The sequence below is a fragment of the Leiobunum rupestre genome, chromosome 6, assembly GCF_980474605.1.
Source record: "Leiobunum rupestre chromosome 6, qqLeiRupe1.1.hap1, whole genome shotgun sequence".
Classification (NCBI taxonomy): domain Eukaryota; kingdom Metazoa; phylum Arthropoda; class Arachnida; order Opiliones; family Sclerosomatidae; genus Leiobunum; species Leiobunum rupestre.
In genome coordinates this window covers 21,068,399-21,084,690 of record NC_143389.1, presented here as the reverse complement: position 1 = coordinate 21,084,690, position 16,292 = coordinate 21,068,399, and the positions used below count along the sequence as shown (strand labels likewise).

General features: G+C 36.1%; 1 protein-coding gene across 1 annotated transcript in view; it reads left to right on the top strand.

Moving 5' to 3' along the window:
• LOC149940280 (uncharacterized) overlaps positions 1–16,077 on the top strand; it is a 66,918-nt gene extending 50,841 nt beyond the window's left edge. The window contains exons 3-7 of the mRNA XM_090176924.1: positions 9,281–9,452; positions 11,334–11,395; positions 11,458–11,563; positions 12,946–13,060; positions 13,139–16,077. Of these exons, the coding sequence (XP_090033050.1) occupies positions 9,281–9,452; positions 11,334–11,395; positions 11,458–11,563; positions 12,946–13,060; positions 13,139–13,255 (572 nt within the window). The 3' untranslated portion in view covers positions 13,256–16,077. The remainder of the gene's footprint in view (positions 1–9,280; positions 9,453–11,333; positions 11,396–11,457; positions 11,564–12,945; positions 13,061–13,138) is intronic.
• The last annotated feature ends 215 nt before the right edge of the window (positions 16,078–16,292 follow it).

Sequence of the window (16,292 nt, the reverse complement as noted above, 5' to 3'; positions counted from 1 at the left end):
AGTCTAGAGGTTTATTTTTACTTATAGATTCGAACAAATTCGGCGAAAATGCCGCTTTATTTCAATTTGCAAATAATATACTAGACTAATCCTGGAATGAAAACGTTTTTATTTTTTTAGGGAAAAATCCGGAAAATTTTCCGGAAAAAAGGCCTCGGTCATTTTCAGGAAAATTTTCCGACTTACAACACTAATAAATTTTAAGCAAGATGGCTTTACGGGGACACTTATATAGTTTCTTCGTAAAATCTTTCAAGTGCGTCGAAAGTTTAATCCTAGATCTTGTAAAATACAATTCGTGTTATAATAATCGTAATCTCTCCACGTTGCGGTGTTTGCATTTCGTTATTTATATAAATCATTTAGTTACATCGTATTATTAGGTTGGCAAGAACTAGCCAGACTTGTTAAGCCACCTTTTTTTTATAAATAAATAATATTTAGAAATGAATTATAAATATGGAAAATTTTAAATATTAAATGCATAATATTATTTCACTTTATGTCGTCTGCTACGTCGTCTCACGAAGTAATGAGGGCTAGATATAAGCAATTGGGGGATCTTTAAATTCATTTTGCGCGTGAAAATACGTCGCCATGTTAGGGTATAAAAGCGGGTTAATAAGCCTGCTATACCTCACAACGTAAAGGTACTGTCACGCGCAAAAACGTAATTTTGAAATCCATCAATTTGAGCATTTTCGAAGTAATCAGCATTTTTGTTATTAGTGGTTTTAATCGGTTTAAACTATACTGGATTTTGTATTAATTTTCAAAAAAGCCGTTTTGCCCAACCCCGGTAGAAACTCAATCTAATGATCGTCTGCTAAACAGCCGTGCGACTTGTTTTCATCGTAATTATAGGCAATGATCCTATTTTGGCGGACACTGGCGGTAAATGTGAAATTGGTTGATACCAACAAAGTAAGATGAATTCGACGCGTGTACGAGGAACACAGGGTTGCCAATTTTTTTATTTTTTTAAACAAATCAAATAAATCGATTTTTTTATTTAAATCGGATTTTTATTGATTTTTTGATTTTAATTAAAATTTCAAAGTTTTATATAATTTAGTGTCATAATTTTACCTAAAAAATGTTTTAATTTTTAAAGACTTAATCTATATATATTTATAATGAATTTATTAAATTTAAGCTAATAATCATATAAAAGTTTTTAATTTTTAAAACCTATTTTGGTAGTTTACAAAATAAATTCGGCGGAATCTCTCAATCTCGAGATTCTCTCCAATATTTCTCTGGTCGCGTTTCAAACTTTTAATTTTCATTGGCAAATAAACGCGGATAACATTTTTACTTTCTTCGCAACGGGCGTCCGCCGCAACACCTGCCTTGTTTTTATTTGTGTGTTTTCCAATTACTACTTACGGCGGCCGAGGACTAGATGATGGCTGCAAACAGGCACGTGCAGTGGGTCTCTTTGTTCGCGCCGCCCGACACGCTGCTCGCTTCTGTCTGGTTTCAGCCGCCCGTGCCCGCGCCGAACAAACCGATTTTGGGGGATGATAGAACCCGCCTTTTAAGAATCCAAGATTTAACGAATATAATGACGTCACGTCTACTCGATCGGATTAGCTTTCCCCGAGAGGTCCTATAATTCCTTTAAAATCCTATATTTTCAAAAATGTCCTATAACATCCTATATTTTTAGCAAAATCCCCCAAAAGTCCTATAAAATCCTATAATTTTGATATTGTGCCCAATTCAAATCCCGCCACTCTGTTAAATTGCTAGATTTAGCTATAGGATAAATTCATATACAACGTCACTGTATAGTCTATACTTTTGTTATTGTTAACATGGTTAGCTACTAGTATATTTTTGTGATGAAATGGTTCAATAGTTTCTATTTTTCAAGTGAAAATCAAAGATTTATTTCACTAAATATAGATTTTGTTTTTTAAATGCATAAAGTTAGTAAATGAAATAGCATATTTAGTCCTATAAAATCCTATAATTTGAAAAAATACTCCTATAAAGTCCTATATTTTTAGAAATGTAATCCTATTTTTCTTATAAATTTTTTTAAGATTTGAGTGGGGGTCCTGCGCCATCTGCAATTCATTATCGCAGCTTAATTGATTTGTTAAATCTATTAAGTCATCTTTATAGTTCATTGGGGAATAAATTGGTGCTAGTTCGGCTAATTATTGACTGATTTTTAGACATGTTCAATTCAATGAGCGTAACGTGTATTCTTAATTTTTTTACACCAACCTTTGTAAAACGAAGCGTCAACAAAAGTATATCTGTCGAATGGCGTAACTATTTCCTGGGTAGGCGTTATAGAAGATCAGTAATAATTAATTTAAACGATACGAAAAAAGTGTACATTTAGGCAACGCTTTGTATAAACCGATAACAAATTTATTTCTAAACATTCTTGATATTTTATAAAAATTAAATGTCCTTGACAGGGGTGCACCGATATGGGTACCAAGTTATCTATATTAACGGTAGTGTATATCATAAAATCATGGTAAAAGAGACTGTCATACCATTTTATTCTAATTTTTCATGAAAAAATGTTTACAAGAGCATATCCGAATACGTTTCTTTTCATTTTACTTGATACATATTTCCTATCACAAATCGAATATCGTTGCTTTTTTAATTGTTTACACTCGTAAGTCCCTGTCTAAGAAAAAGGTGTGATCTAGCTTCTGAAGTCTGGCCAATAATAAAATATTATTATTAATTAATCGAGAATTTTCTTATTTTTAAATGTTTTTCTGAAAATATTTTTCTTAACGCGAAGCCGATATTGGCCGATACCGATATTAGAAAAATAGGCCGATATCTCGGTGCATCCCTAGTCCTTGAAACGATTGTAATTTTTTCTATTATCGTAGAGTTTTTTTTTACTTAATCAATTGTTGTAATCATGAAAAAATAATGATCTACTTTCTTGGAACAAACGAGTACAGTACCGAAATAATCCGTCCCTGTGGAAATGGTATTTCGCGTTTAGTCGAATGAGTGTTTCCTAATGGACTTTTATCCGGTTTGCATTTCAATCTGGGCCCCAATTATAAATTGCACGCTTTCGATTTCCCATGCCTCCGAGCGACACGAAGACATCGACTATCTCTGGTCGCGGAAGTGTCATCCGGACTTAATTGAGGACGGCCAGAAAGGTGGCATTTCGGGCCAAGGATTTCATAGTCGTTCATCCTGGCAATAATCGCGATTCTTCGACTGTTCGATCTATTTATGTAAATGCGAATGGCTAATACGCCGGTAAAGGATCAGCGTCGAAGGATCCGAACTGCGAACGAAGAGTTGTAGCGACTAATGATCGACTCCCTCGGGGGTTTCACGTTTTAATTAGCAGCGGCAGCCATCGCCGAGGTACTGCTGCGTCGGAATTGCCCGACCTTGCTTGAGGGATCCGACCAGTTTCGCCCCGCACCCCGGGGCGAATAAATATTTATTCATTTAAGAAGTTCACTCGGACCACAATAAATACGCGTCAACCGCGAAAGTAGTTGTTTCGTGAACAGGATTTACAAAATCCAACAATGGGGTAAAGATTTTGAAACGATTTTTCAAATCAAACATATTTTTAATATCATAGGGTAATTTAAATATTTCGAAACGATTAATAACAGATTTTGAAAATACTAGATTGATTTAAGGATTTTAAAGCGAATTTTTAATTTTTTCTTACTGTTATTTAGTTGTTGCCCCTTTGATTTCCAAACTAGTTGGAAATTTTTTCCTTGGTCGAAAAATTTTGACTTTTATAACTTTCAAGATTTCAATTTGTTTTGATGCATTTCTTTTTTTTTAGTACCTAGATCATTGATGGCAATTCAATCTAATAAGGTTAAGTTCCAAAAACCACTCTACAATAAACTGACTTGGAAACAAAGTTGTTAGTGGACCATCTTGGTCACTTACCCGTAACAAAAACCACTCTACAATAAACAGACTTGGAAACAAAGTGTTTAGTTGACCATCTTGGCCAAATACCCAGAATGCAGCCTCTAAAGCTAGCTAGAATTAGAATCCGTTGAGGTTCGTGCTCTGGCAATCGAAATCTACCATTCATTGACTGCGTCCTTCGATAGTACTCTAGGATTCGTACGTGAATGAAGAGGAATGCAAAATTCGTTGAATGGCAAAGTGTCCCCTTCCGTTCATTATCCCAATAACGCGTATCTCACTCCAATTAATTTCGGTGATCCTGTTCCCGCGACGACGGGTTTTTCGGGTTCCCCGCCAGAGACGCGAGCTGTCCATTCGGCTCGGATGTTTTCGCCAGCCAGTATGGCTCGGCGCGTCCGCCGCCAACGGCCAAATTGCGAACAAACCAAATTAAACTTTGGCTACGCGTTGAACGTCACGCGGTGCACCCGAACTCGTAACGACTCGAAACTCAATCCCGAGTGTGTCGTGTCGCTGTCTTCGTGCCCTTGGGCTGTCCGCTGCAATGTCGCGCGGAGGTAGGAGGCAGCGAGAGGGGCGAACGCGCTTCCAAGAGGAAATCGGCTCCGGATCTATATTGTTTTAATGAAAGTGTTCCGCGATGCTCCGGGCTTCCCCCGAGGTTCTCTTTTCCTCCGATCTTTCTATCGTTATTACAAACTGTCATTTGACTCTTGGACGAATATTATTCTTTGCCGTGTCCGCGGTTTAACCCGCAATGTTTAAACTTCCCGAAATAATTCGTCGAAGCCAGGAAAGAGTTAATTAAAGGCCGTAACACCCTTCTAGCTTCGTGACACCCCGGATAATTAACTATAAAGAAGTCGATTATTTATTTATTTAGCGAAATATTCTTCAATTAAAATATCTATTTTATGATCAAATGTCAATATTTTAATTAAGTTAAAGAAAACTCGTTGGTTATTTTTAAACGAAACACATTTATCCAATAAGTACAAATGTAACGAATCGCTAATTTAGTGGAATAGTAGATTCACAAATTCCGTAATTTATGAATAGCTCAAAAACTGTTCTTGTTTTCCCTGCTACATACTATGGTAATATATTGTCATACTTTTAACTGATTGACAATTACCGGAAAGTCATAGCAGTTGAAAATAGGCATAAAATGAAGAATTTGTCAAAAGTCGTCGAATTTAAATTTATTTTGCTAATTTTATTAAGATAATTTTCGCTATAGTTATTTTTTAACGCTGTAATTCCTACGTTGCAATAATTCATAACTTTTAGAGTACTCTTTACACTAAATTACATGTTGAAGTAAATGATAAAAGTTGAATATTAAGTTAAAAGTTGTCGAACTTTTGTCAGAAAACGTTCTGTGTAAATCTCTAATAATTCGGGGAATTTTGAATCTGAGAAATTGGAGAATTTTGAATCTGAGGAATCGGGGAATTTTCAATCTGAGAAATTGGAGAATTTGGAATTTTAAACTTGGGGAATTGGGGAATTTTCAATCTGAGAAATCGGGGTAATTGAATCTGTAAATATCGTGGTAACTCTAAATATAAAGTACAACTATGGTAATATTTTAACTAAATTGTGAACCGATCAACGCGAAACCCTTAAGCGCGGCATCTTGATAGTAACGACCCTTCTGAATATTTCTGAAAATGAATTTTCCGAGGGAAGTTGGCAACGATCAACACCTTGGTCGCCGGTGTTGGGTCTGCCTGGCGGAATCGTTGACCCGGGCGCCTAATCCGCGTGAAGCGCGCTGGGTGCGCGTCGAGCGCCTCTCGCTTTTATTTCATTCATGTTTTTGCGTCGGAATTCCGAGAAAACTCCATAAAAGGGGCTCTTTATTCCGTCGTAATAATTGCCCGTCACGCTATCATTCAATTATCGGAGCGGCCTCCGTTGGCAGCCCCGCGCGTCGAGGCGGAGATCAAAGGGGTGACGGGCCACCCATTAAGGTACACGGATTGCGCGTGAGGTCCCCCGATTGTTATTCAAAATCCACTTTATATCATCGCGTTCGTATAATTTGCCATTTTGGCGCGGACTATTAGCGAACGAGAGCGAGCGCAACCCTCGCTATTAACCTCTTTGACCCGCGGGGGGGCGCCATTGTAGTCGCTTTGCCCCCCTCGTTAGCCACCAGCGGGGCCGGGGACGAGCGCGGAGCCCACACGCGCTGTTTCGCGCGCCCCCTGTCACGCAATTAGCGAAACGTAAACCATTCCAAACCGCGCAACCGTATTTGGGTGCGTGATCGCGACACCCCTTTTCGCCACTCTCGGCTACAGTGGCTCCCTCTCTTTTATTTAAAGAAATGTATTTTCCAGCCCTCTTTGTACGTAATTACCAAGAATGTATTTATTTATGTCGAGAAGATCCAAGGGGTTAGAGCGCAGCGTCGATTTGATTTGGGTCGGCGGTGTTTGGCGGAAATTACCCGGCGGCGCGCTGATTTTTCCAAAATTTATCGGCGGCGGTGCTTAATTTTTCGGCGGTGGCGGCGCGAATGGGTAAAAGTTGCTCCCAATATACATTTAGAATTACTGTCGGAATCTCCGCTGAAATTTTGACTTTAGATTTGAAGGAAAAAAATTAAGTTACGTAGAAAATCTCAAAACAAATTCGGCGGCGGGATCAATATTTATACGTCGGCGGCGCGCCGAAAGGTAATTGATTAGGCGGCGTCGGCGGTTCGGCGCAGGATAAAATATCGGCGGCGCTCGGCTCTACAAAGGGCACGAGAGGGGCAACTGAAAACGTCACTGGCTTATGCTCCAATCGCGCCGGAGGGCATTAGCTCTAGGGATTTGGTTTTACAACTTACTCTTGGAGCCACGATAAATAAATTCTTAGTACTACTAAAACATTTATCATAACACGCGTATTTCCAGATCCTCCAGTTTCCGACCTTCCTACGAACGAAGCCCGATCTTTTGGTCGGTGAATGCTCCGATATCCCGACCGCCCCGAGCCTAATTATCGAAAGTCTTAATGATTATTTTCGTTTTTTTTTGGAGCCAGAGACGAGTTATTGCTATTCCAAAATGCGATTTCAGTTTTAATTGGCGTTTCCTTTTCAACGTTTGTGACCAATCAGGGCCTTCCATCCTGTCACTGGCAGCCCCCCCCCCCCTCCTGGTACAAATGCGTCGATCCTTTTTAGAATAAAAATAAAATAGTTTCCTTGAAATCGTAAGTTACCTAAATTAAGAAGTTGGGACTTCAAACATTACTAAAAATAAAACGCAAAAATTACTACTTGGAAATTACACTTTCAAATCGAAGGTGGTTTTTGTTGTTACATCTAAATTTTCGTCTTTACAGTAATCCTGGATTTAATTCTGCTACACTTGATAGTTCAGGGTTTCGACATGTCAGGGAAATCGGGGAATTTAATAATAGTCCCGCAAAGCCAGACAATTTTAACCGTTTGTAAAAAGTTTGCGAATTTAAATTTAATCTTAAAAATAACTAAGGTTTTTAAACGTTAAAATAAATTGTACTTAAGTTAAAACATAACCTGAAAAGTCACCTTACTAAATTATAAGTAAATCCAATAACATTTAAAAGTTAAAAATTATATTTAAATATGAACTAAAACATTCTGGGAAAATCTAAGACGGTCACGAGGGGCTAATCACTTCCTTAAACTCTGTACACTGATTACAGCGAGTACAGCCTTTGGTAGTGCTAAATCTGTAATCAATTACGTAATCACTTTAGTACAGTCAAAGCTACGGGCTTGTACACCAATTACGGATAGTGGTCAGCCCCTCGGACGGTCAGGGGAAAGTCGGAGAATTCAAACAGAAAATATTGTGGCAACCAGGTTAGAATTTCTATCAGGAGAAAAATGATTTAATTATAAATAATAGGGTAACCTATTGCAAAACCGTTTTCGCGCGCTCACGAAAATGAACCCACGAAAAAGTGTTGAAATATGTAAAAAGGCGTTTAAGTTGGGATATGATGTCAGAGTTTTTAAAGGGTTCCCATTTATCCATTTGCTGGATTGGGTGTTTGGCATTTCTGCTGTCGATTGCGATCACGTATTGGAAAGTAAAACCAAGAATGCTCGCGTTCTAACTGTAAGCTCCTTCCCCCTCAAGCCAATCAAGTCAGCCAGGTATCTCATTGGTTCCCTACCACTGACGTCATTCGACGCGTATGAAGTATACGCCGGTGACGTTTTTCTCTCCCCCCTCGCACTCCGGGAGGGATATTCGACCTCGATGGCCGCCGATCGACGTAGCTACTCTCCCTAAATAGAAATACATTCTTGGTGAAACAGACTTCGGCGATTACGTAAGCGATTCGCCAACGCGATAACGACGACCTTACGATCATTTCGGCTTCTGAGGATGGACTTGGATGTCATTTCTGGCATTATCACCTTAGCTTACGTCTTTTTTATTTTAGAGAAAAAACTAGAAAACTTCCAAAATAAATATTAAAGAAAAATAATACCGCAATTATAATTATTATTCTATATAATATGAATTATAAATATTAATATTTTTTCGATTTTAATATTTTTAAATTATGGTTGAGATTTTATTTTTGTCATCAATATTAAGATTTTAATATTGATAATAATCAGCTAGGCTAATACCCAACGCCACCTTAGGCCCATGTTATCTAGCGATTTATAAAGCCTTTAAACAGGTGGCCGGTTACAATTAACATAACGATTTTAATATTTCCATGAACATTAAGATTTTATTACTGTCATCAATCAACATCAATATTTTAATATTAATTTAATTAACATTACGATTTTAATATTTCCATTAACTTTAAGATTTTAATATTAATTTCATTACCATTACGATTTTAATATTTCCATCAACATTAAGATTTTAGTATTATTGTGATAAACATTCATATTTTAGTATTATTGTGATAAACATTCATATTTTAATAATAATGCGATGCACATTCATATTTTAGTATCATTGTGAAAATATTAGAGAATAAGAAGATTAGTCCATTATGGAAAGGGATAAAAAAGCTAAACCCTAAACAAATTTGAAGAAAATTAAAAACTTACAAATAGCTCGTACCGATAGGTTTTCGAGCGAACAAAAAGACGCGAAACTCGGCCCAAATAGATCTTCGATTGAAAAACTAAATTAAATAAAGGGTTTAGCTTTTTTATCCCTTTTCATAATGGACTAATCTACTTATTCGCTAATATTTTCATCCTTTGCATTGTAGTCCATAGGTAGTTCCTTTTAACGTTAATATTATTGTGATTAACATTCGTATTTTAATCGATATTAACCAAGCCTAATAGTAAACCACAGCCACAATTTTTGTTAATCGAAATTTTTGTTTTGAATTTCAGAGTCGTGTTCTTCGCGGTCAACACCAAAGCCCCGCCCACCATCTCCGACACTGCGGCCGAATATCACATTCCAGACTTACGACTGTCCGGAGGCCTACGCCAAGTGGTACTGCCTCAACGGGGCCACGTGCTTCTCGGTCAGGATAGGAGAGTCCATACTCTACAATTGCGAGTGAGTTTTCACCCCCCCCCCCCCCCCCGATAATCTATCTATTCAAATTTCAGCAGAATCACTATGTTGAGATCACCAAACACTAAGAATGTTTTTATTTATTGGGTCGATTTTAAATTTATCCCTAGTTACCTCAGGGTGTAACAGTATGCCCCTCCCCTTAAATGCCAATCAAATCAGTTCGCTATCTCATTGGTTCCTTAAAACTGACGTCTTTCGACGCGAAGGGAGAAACTACACCATGATGCCCTAGTCTCAACCTAGTCATTGTCCTTTATTATAAACATAAGTAACCTAATAACAATAAGTATGGCCAAGAATGTATTTATTTATACTCAGGGAGACTGAATATGTCGAAGGGGGAGGCAAATAGGAGGCGATCTTATTTTTTTGCGTTTTTAAGAACCAATGAGATTGCAGTATTATTTGATTTTATTAAAGCGGAGGAGCATACCGGGGGCCCCAACGGGTGGAATTGGAGAAACGCTAAAAATAATCTCGACACATTCATTCTCCCTGAGTATAAATAAATACATTCTTGGTATGACCTATTGTTTTATTGCTAATTTGCTGACTGCACCTTTTATTCGACAATGACACTCTCTCGTAGCTGCAACTGAACTAACAAGGAGACTACCCGTGGTGGTTATCACCGATTTTATTGAAACTCTTGGTTAGGTAGGCCTTATAGTAGTATATAAACTCCCAAAGGGAAAAGTTGCAATGGGCTTTAATTTTCCTATAGCAACCGAAAATGTTTTTGATCTCTCAAAACAAAAATCTCCATTTATAAAAGCATGGGATTTTCTCGGTTTTACAGGGTACTTACTTACTTAAAAAATTTAAAAAAAAATAAATTTTCAAAACTTACCCAAAAAGATGAATTTGACCTATTTTGGGTAAAATTGATCAATTTTGGTTAAATTTTCAAAATTTGGGTAACCGAGAAATTCCCATGCTTTTTTAAATGGAGAGGTCTAAAAAATTTCGGTTGCCATAGGAAGCCCATTGCAACTTTTACCTTTAAATATTTTCATACTACCATAAGGTCTACCTAACCCCTGAGTTTCAACAAAATTGGTGATAACCACCTCGGGTAGTCTCCTTGTAAGTAGTACTTGGTAGTAGTATATTCCGCCTTGGGCATATTTTGACACCATAACTACGAAAATCATTTTTGTGATAATGTTTGTTAATTGTCATACCAGAAGTAAATGAACCGAAGTTATCGAAATAGCGCTCTGAGTCGGAGGGCGTTTTCCTTACGAAAATGATGATGAAATCGAGTCAAATAAATTTCCATTCCCGTCTTTTGACGCGATAAATTGCCCTTGGGAATTGTGGATATAGCTATTTCTATGTATAAAAAAATGGTTACATAAAAACAAAAACTTGGCCTAGAAGCCCGAAAAATTTCAAATTTCGAGGTCAAAATGTTACTTCATAAGGAAACCCCTTCAGGGTTCATATTCATACAAACCTGGAGAACCTGGAAAACCTGGAATTATCAGTGAAACAGATTCTTTCCAAAAAAATCAGGGAAATTTTAAATATTTAACCAAAACCTAGATATATCAGGGAAATTCGTTTGAGTCTGGAAGCGCCGTAATAATTATATATAATTTTTTTCGATTAAACGAAAACATACGGTGTTTTAGCACCTGGAAATATCAGGAAATTTCCAGGAGAAAACCTGGAAATATCAGGGAAATTAATTTTCCAAATGTTGTATGAACCCTGCCCTTCAACATGGGGAGTAAAGCAGTCGGATAACTTCGGTTCATTTCCTTTGGTCATAACTAAATGAGTACATTTTAAGCTTACCACCTAATCCGCCTAGTAGCTTATGAACGTTTCATGTTAACACGCCTTTCTCCGTAGGTGCGCGGACGGTTACATGGGTCAAAGGTGCGAGTTCAAAGATTTGGACGGCTCTTATTTACGTAAGTGAAACGGCGAATTGGGTCTGAATCAAAGTAATTTCTAATGGAATGTTCGATTGCAGCGAGTCGAGAACGGGTGATGATCGAGACAGCCAGCATCGCCGGCGGAGTCACGATATTAGTTTTCTTGATAGTCATTTTATCAGTTTTCGCCTGCATTTACTTCAGGTAATTTACCAAATAATTTCATTACACAGAACTATTTATTAACAGGGTTGCCACGGTACCTCGAATTCCTGGAAAAGTCAGAGAATTTGATTATGGGTATAAAAATCAGGGAAACGTCTGGGAATTTTTAAAATGATTTCAAAAGGCCAGGGAAAATTCAGGGAATTTGAAAATGATTCAAAAGGCCAGGGAAAAGTCAGGTAATTTGAAAATGGTCCCAAAAAGTAAGGGAATTATAAAATGACCCCAAAGAAATCAGGCAAATAGATATTTGAAAGAAAATATTTTTCAAGATTTTTACCTCAAACCATTCATTTAGTTTACAAAAATGGTCAGGGAAAACCTGGAAATTCCAGGGAATTTAATACTGGAAATTTTGTCGAAACCCTGATGTAATAATTTAAATTTTTGGCTAGGCTCCCTGCATATATTTGGTACTAATGGTTAAGACCAACCGATAACCCGTAACTATTATCTCAATACTATTCCATTAATTTTTAAATCGGGACGAAAATTAATTCTAAAGTGTGTTTAAACATCGTAAAGTAGGTCGGTCTATTTTGAGTGTATCGGCTTAAAGCTTTGATGAAGATGGAACAAATTCAATTTACGGGCTAATACGCGTATAATGTTTTTACCGAAAATACTGGTGCGTGAAATCGTAATTGTTCCTTTTCTGTAAACTATTGCAGTGGCCATTTTGTAAATTCCGGCATTTTCGGCGAAATATATTTCGCTCGTTTTGTTGATCGTGAAAAAAACCTCGTTTATTTTCGGTCTGAAAAATTGGGGATGCGCGTTTATTTCTGGGCTGTCTTTCGAAAGCTCTGGAAAACACAATAAAACAATTTGTTGGAATTGTTTCAAGCATGACCAGGCGGAGCTCGACTTGCCAAGGGACACGTTCGGCTAAGCCGCCATTTCGAGTCACCCCGTTCGTCGCGCTACGCCACGAGAAACTGACAATTTAAATCTATTTTCGAGAAAATTGGAGAGTGCTTTGGCAAAATTATACGCTGGAATGGGTAAAGTGGAGCCCGCTCTCGTCATAAATTCAATTTATGTTCTCGTTAACCGTGAAAAAGTTATTTGACTAACCTCGGTTGTTAAGCCTCCAGCTAGCGGGAAATATTTTCACGTTGCTGTAACTAAATTGAAACTCTAATGGCCTTTAAAACAATCTAATTGATTATTTGTTCCATAAAGCGCGCTGCTAAGTCTTTTCCAGTTTATATATTACGAGCGTTTCTTATCTTCGGTTATTCTTTACCTACACGCCATAATAGTGCTTACGAGGAAGAGTTTCCTCTTTAAGTAGTAAAATATAAGATTTTATTGAGTGTATTTTTTATTTATTTTAATATTTGCGAATTGTGTTTTAGGAGAAAAGAGAAGTTAAAACGAATGCCCTCCGATGTCTCTCAGAGTGAGTTGGACCGAAAACCATTTAACACTAGGATTTCCTCCAAAAATCCCGCCCATCTGGTCAATACAAGAGTGAGTGTCGTTTCAAGTCGAGCCAAAAGTATTTTTTTAATTTTGAACAACTGGTTAAATTGATACCTGTGTTTCTAGGATCCAGAATTGGGCCGAGGGATGTCTTTTATGCCTCTAGCAGCTTCCAACGCGCACGCGGCAACGTCCGAGCTTATGAGGAGTAACGGAAGAAACGGAAATAGCGGCGACACCTAGCGGCTAACTCCGTTATTTAGTTGCTCGTAACTTATTAGAATTTTAGACTTTTCTATATATCTTATACTTCCTCCGCGGAGGAAATTTGAATTAAAACGACGGAAATGTTTGTTTCGCGATCTCGGCGATTTTCGAAGTGCGTGCAACGTATTGTCTGTGTTTTTGGTCTGAGTGAATTGCAGTGACCAAACGGAAGAGGAGAGAGCGAAAGACGAACTCGAATATGCAAAATGTCTCCTCTTTCGTACAGTTTTGTGTAAAAGGCTTTGTAAAACGATTCGGCACAAAGTGTAAAGCTTAACATGGTGGAAATGTTAATGTCGAAGCTTTTATAGGATAAAATTTAATTAATGGTGATTTCTGTTTATTTTGTTTGTGTTTAGATATTTGAAAGAGTTGTACATAAATTAAACAATTAACCGCGATTAGTATAAAATAAGGCAACTGCAGCTTTGATAAGATTAATTGTACCGATATAATAGCATTTTCTATATCATACAGTAACCTTAGAATTGTTGTGATTAGAATTTTGTCGACCATTTTATCAATTGGTAGCTGGTGAATGATATAAACTCCAAGGTACTTTACCTTCTCCGAAATCAGCGAAGAACGGTTGAGAGAAAAGTGTATTTGTGAAAACCACAAATAGAAGTTAATTTATTCAAAATCTTTATAACTGAATTTATGAAAGCGAGTATCGTAATGAAATACGCAAAAAATCGTTTCGTCATTAAGAAAGTGAAAGGAACGCAAATTTATATTGACTTCGTACAAAATGAAGAATTATGAAGTCTTTAAATGCTCGAAGAGTTTATTTTAACACTATTTAACTATCTATTAAATTTTAGCGATTTATCCCATTATAACCTTTCAAATATATGAGAAATTATAATATATATTTTTTAACTTTTTTATCTGCCCTACGTTTTACCTAAAGTTTATAATAAATTAATCTATATAACAATCCCTATTCTATTCATTATTAACTGTAGATATGTAAATATCACTTTAATTATGTAGGCAAATTTATGGAAACAATTAATTTCAAACTGAAGTCGATACCAATACGTAAAAACATCAGCCTAATGCTAACAGATTGCCTTATTTTAACTAATCTATATTTATCAGACGTTTAAGAAGGCTTTACTACAATGTTGCCTTAATATATTTTTGTCGCTAAATTAAATACAAAAAAAAAATATTTTCTTAATAGTCCAGCTATAAATGAAAAGATAAACAATTTATTAGAGTTCGCAAAATGTTTTGTAAATAGAGTGTAGATAATCCTTTCAAATGCTGTCTTGAAAGAAAAAGAAAATACACGCTTATGTTGCGTTGAATTTGTTTTAATGAAACATAATAAAAAGGAGAAAGAAACCTATTATCTCTCAAAAGAATGTTTCGTTTTCAACCGTTTGCAAAGAGAAGTGTTGACTTTTATCAGTTCCTATTTTAATATACTGTTTTCGCGTTTTAAATAACGGTTACTTTGGTATGTTTAATTAATCACTGCGAAAAACAACCTTCCATTAACGATAATATAAATTATTAATAGTAAAATTGAAATGAAAAGCTTCCTGGCGTACCTTTTTCATTCCATATCTGCCTTACTTTTCTTCTTGAAATCGAATTTGCCTTAAAACATTTTTAAATGTTGAAATCTAACTATTATTTATAAGGTCTTTGAACGTTTATTGTTGTTGATTCCGGTAAATATGCAACCAATATAATTTAAGTAGATCAATTTGGTGTATATCATGTTTCCATTTTGTTTTTCAAACACGAAAAACTATCCTGTGGATATGTTGTATACATATGAAGCCAGAACATTCCTGTTTAAAGAAACTTAATTCCTTTTCATTATAAATTATGAGCATTTATAATTGCAGTGTGTTACAAACAAGGGTCCGATTAATTCTAGAGATTCGGAAAATAGGCGGTGTGTCTAGTATACATCAAAATTAAGATAATTAGAGCTCCTTGCCATTAAGTATGATCCTTTTAGGAGATATAACTTAATAACTAAAGTTAAGGATCAAATTACCTCCTAATTGGTTTTGTGTTGTTGCCAATTAAGGTCAGTAACTGTAGGTAATAGATATTACGACTATTACAAGAAACCATTTTACGAATTTGCCTTTTTTGTGTACCCTTTGAATTTTAGTTCAATTACGTTTCATTTTTATTCGTAAGTTAAATCGTAACCCAATACTCCTCGCAGCACCCCATGGTTTATTTTAAGTTGGAAAATTATTCTACCTTTCTTTATCATCTAAATATTTTGGAATTTAATTGTCTCATGGTTTAAACAGAACTCGTTTCCTAGGGAAGCATTACCATTCTAGTCTCTTTTTTATAAATATATCAAAGCGTTTTCCTCTTCGCGATTATGTTTTGTCGTTCTTGTCAGGGGTCAATTCTAAAATTAAGGCTCTCTTTTTGCAAACGTTGGAAGCTTCGCACTTTGATATACGACTCATTCAACCACGTTCGAGTTACCGCTCTTCTACATATCAATTCATTTTATTGGTATTGATTGCTACAGCGTAAATTGTAAAAAAACACTGAACTGTTAATTTAATTTAAGATTATTATGTTTTTCGTTACATTAGTTTGCTTAAGTATTTTAGGTAAATGAACGATAAAATAACGGTAACTCGATCTTCCAAAAGTGGGACAGCGTATTTACCTCAATATACAACCAAAGCTTAAAAGGATTAAAAACTTTTTTTCTCCTGCGTTTAATTTATATTAAAAATGTTTCGAACGAATGTTGGAAATTTCAGTTATAGAACTTTTTATCCAAAAACTAAGACATCTCTCGGGATAAAAAAATAATAAAATAAAATTTGTAACATAGTACCTGATTTTTTTATTGGAAACTTACAATACCACACATGCATATGGGTCAAACCATGTCACATCACCCAAGTACCCCACGCCACCCCCTCCGATTCTAGTTCAACTTTCACCAAATTTAATTCCCACCTATGTAGTAAGAATTGCAAATTTTCAGCTCCGTATAACATACAGGGTA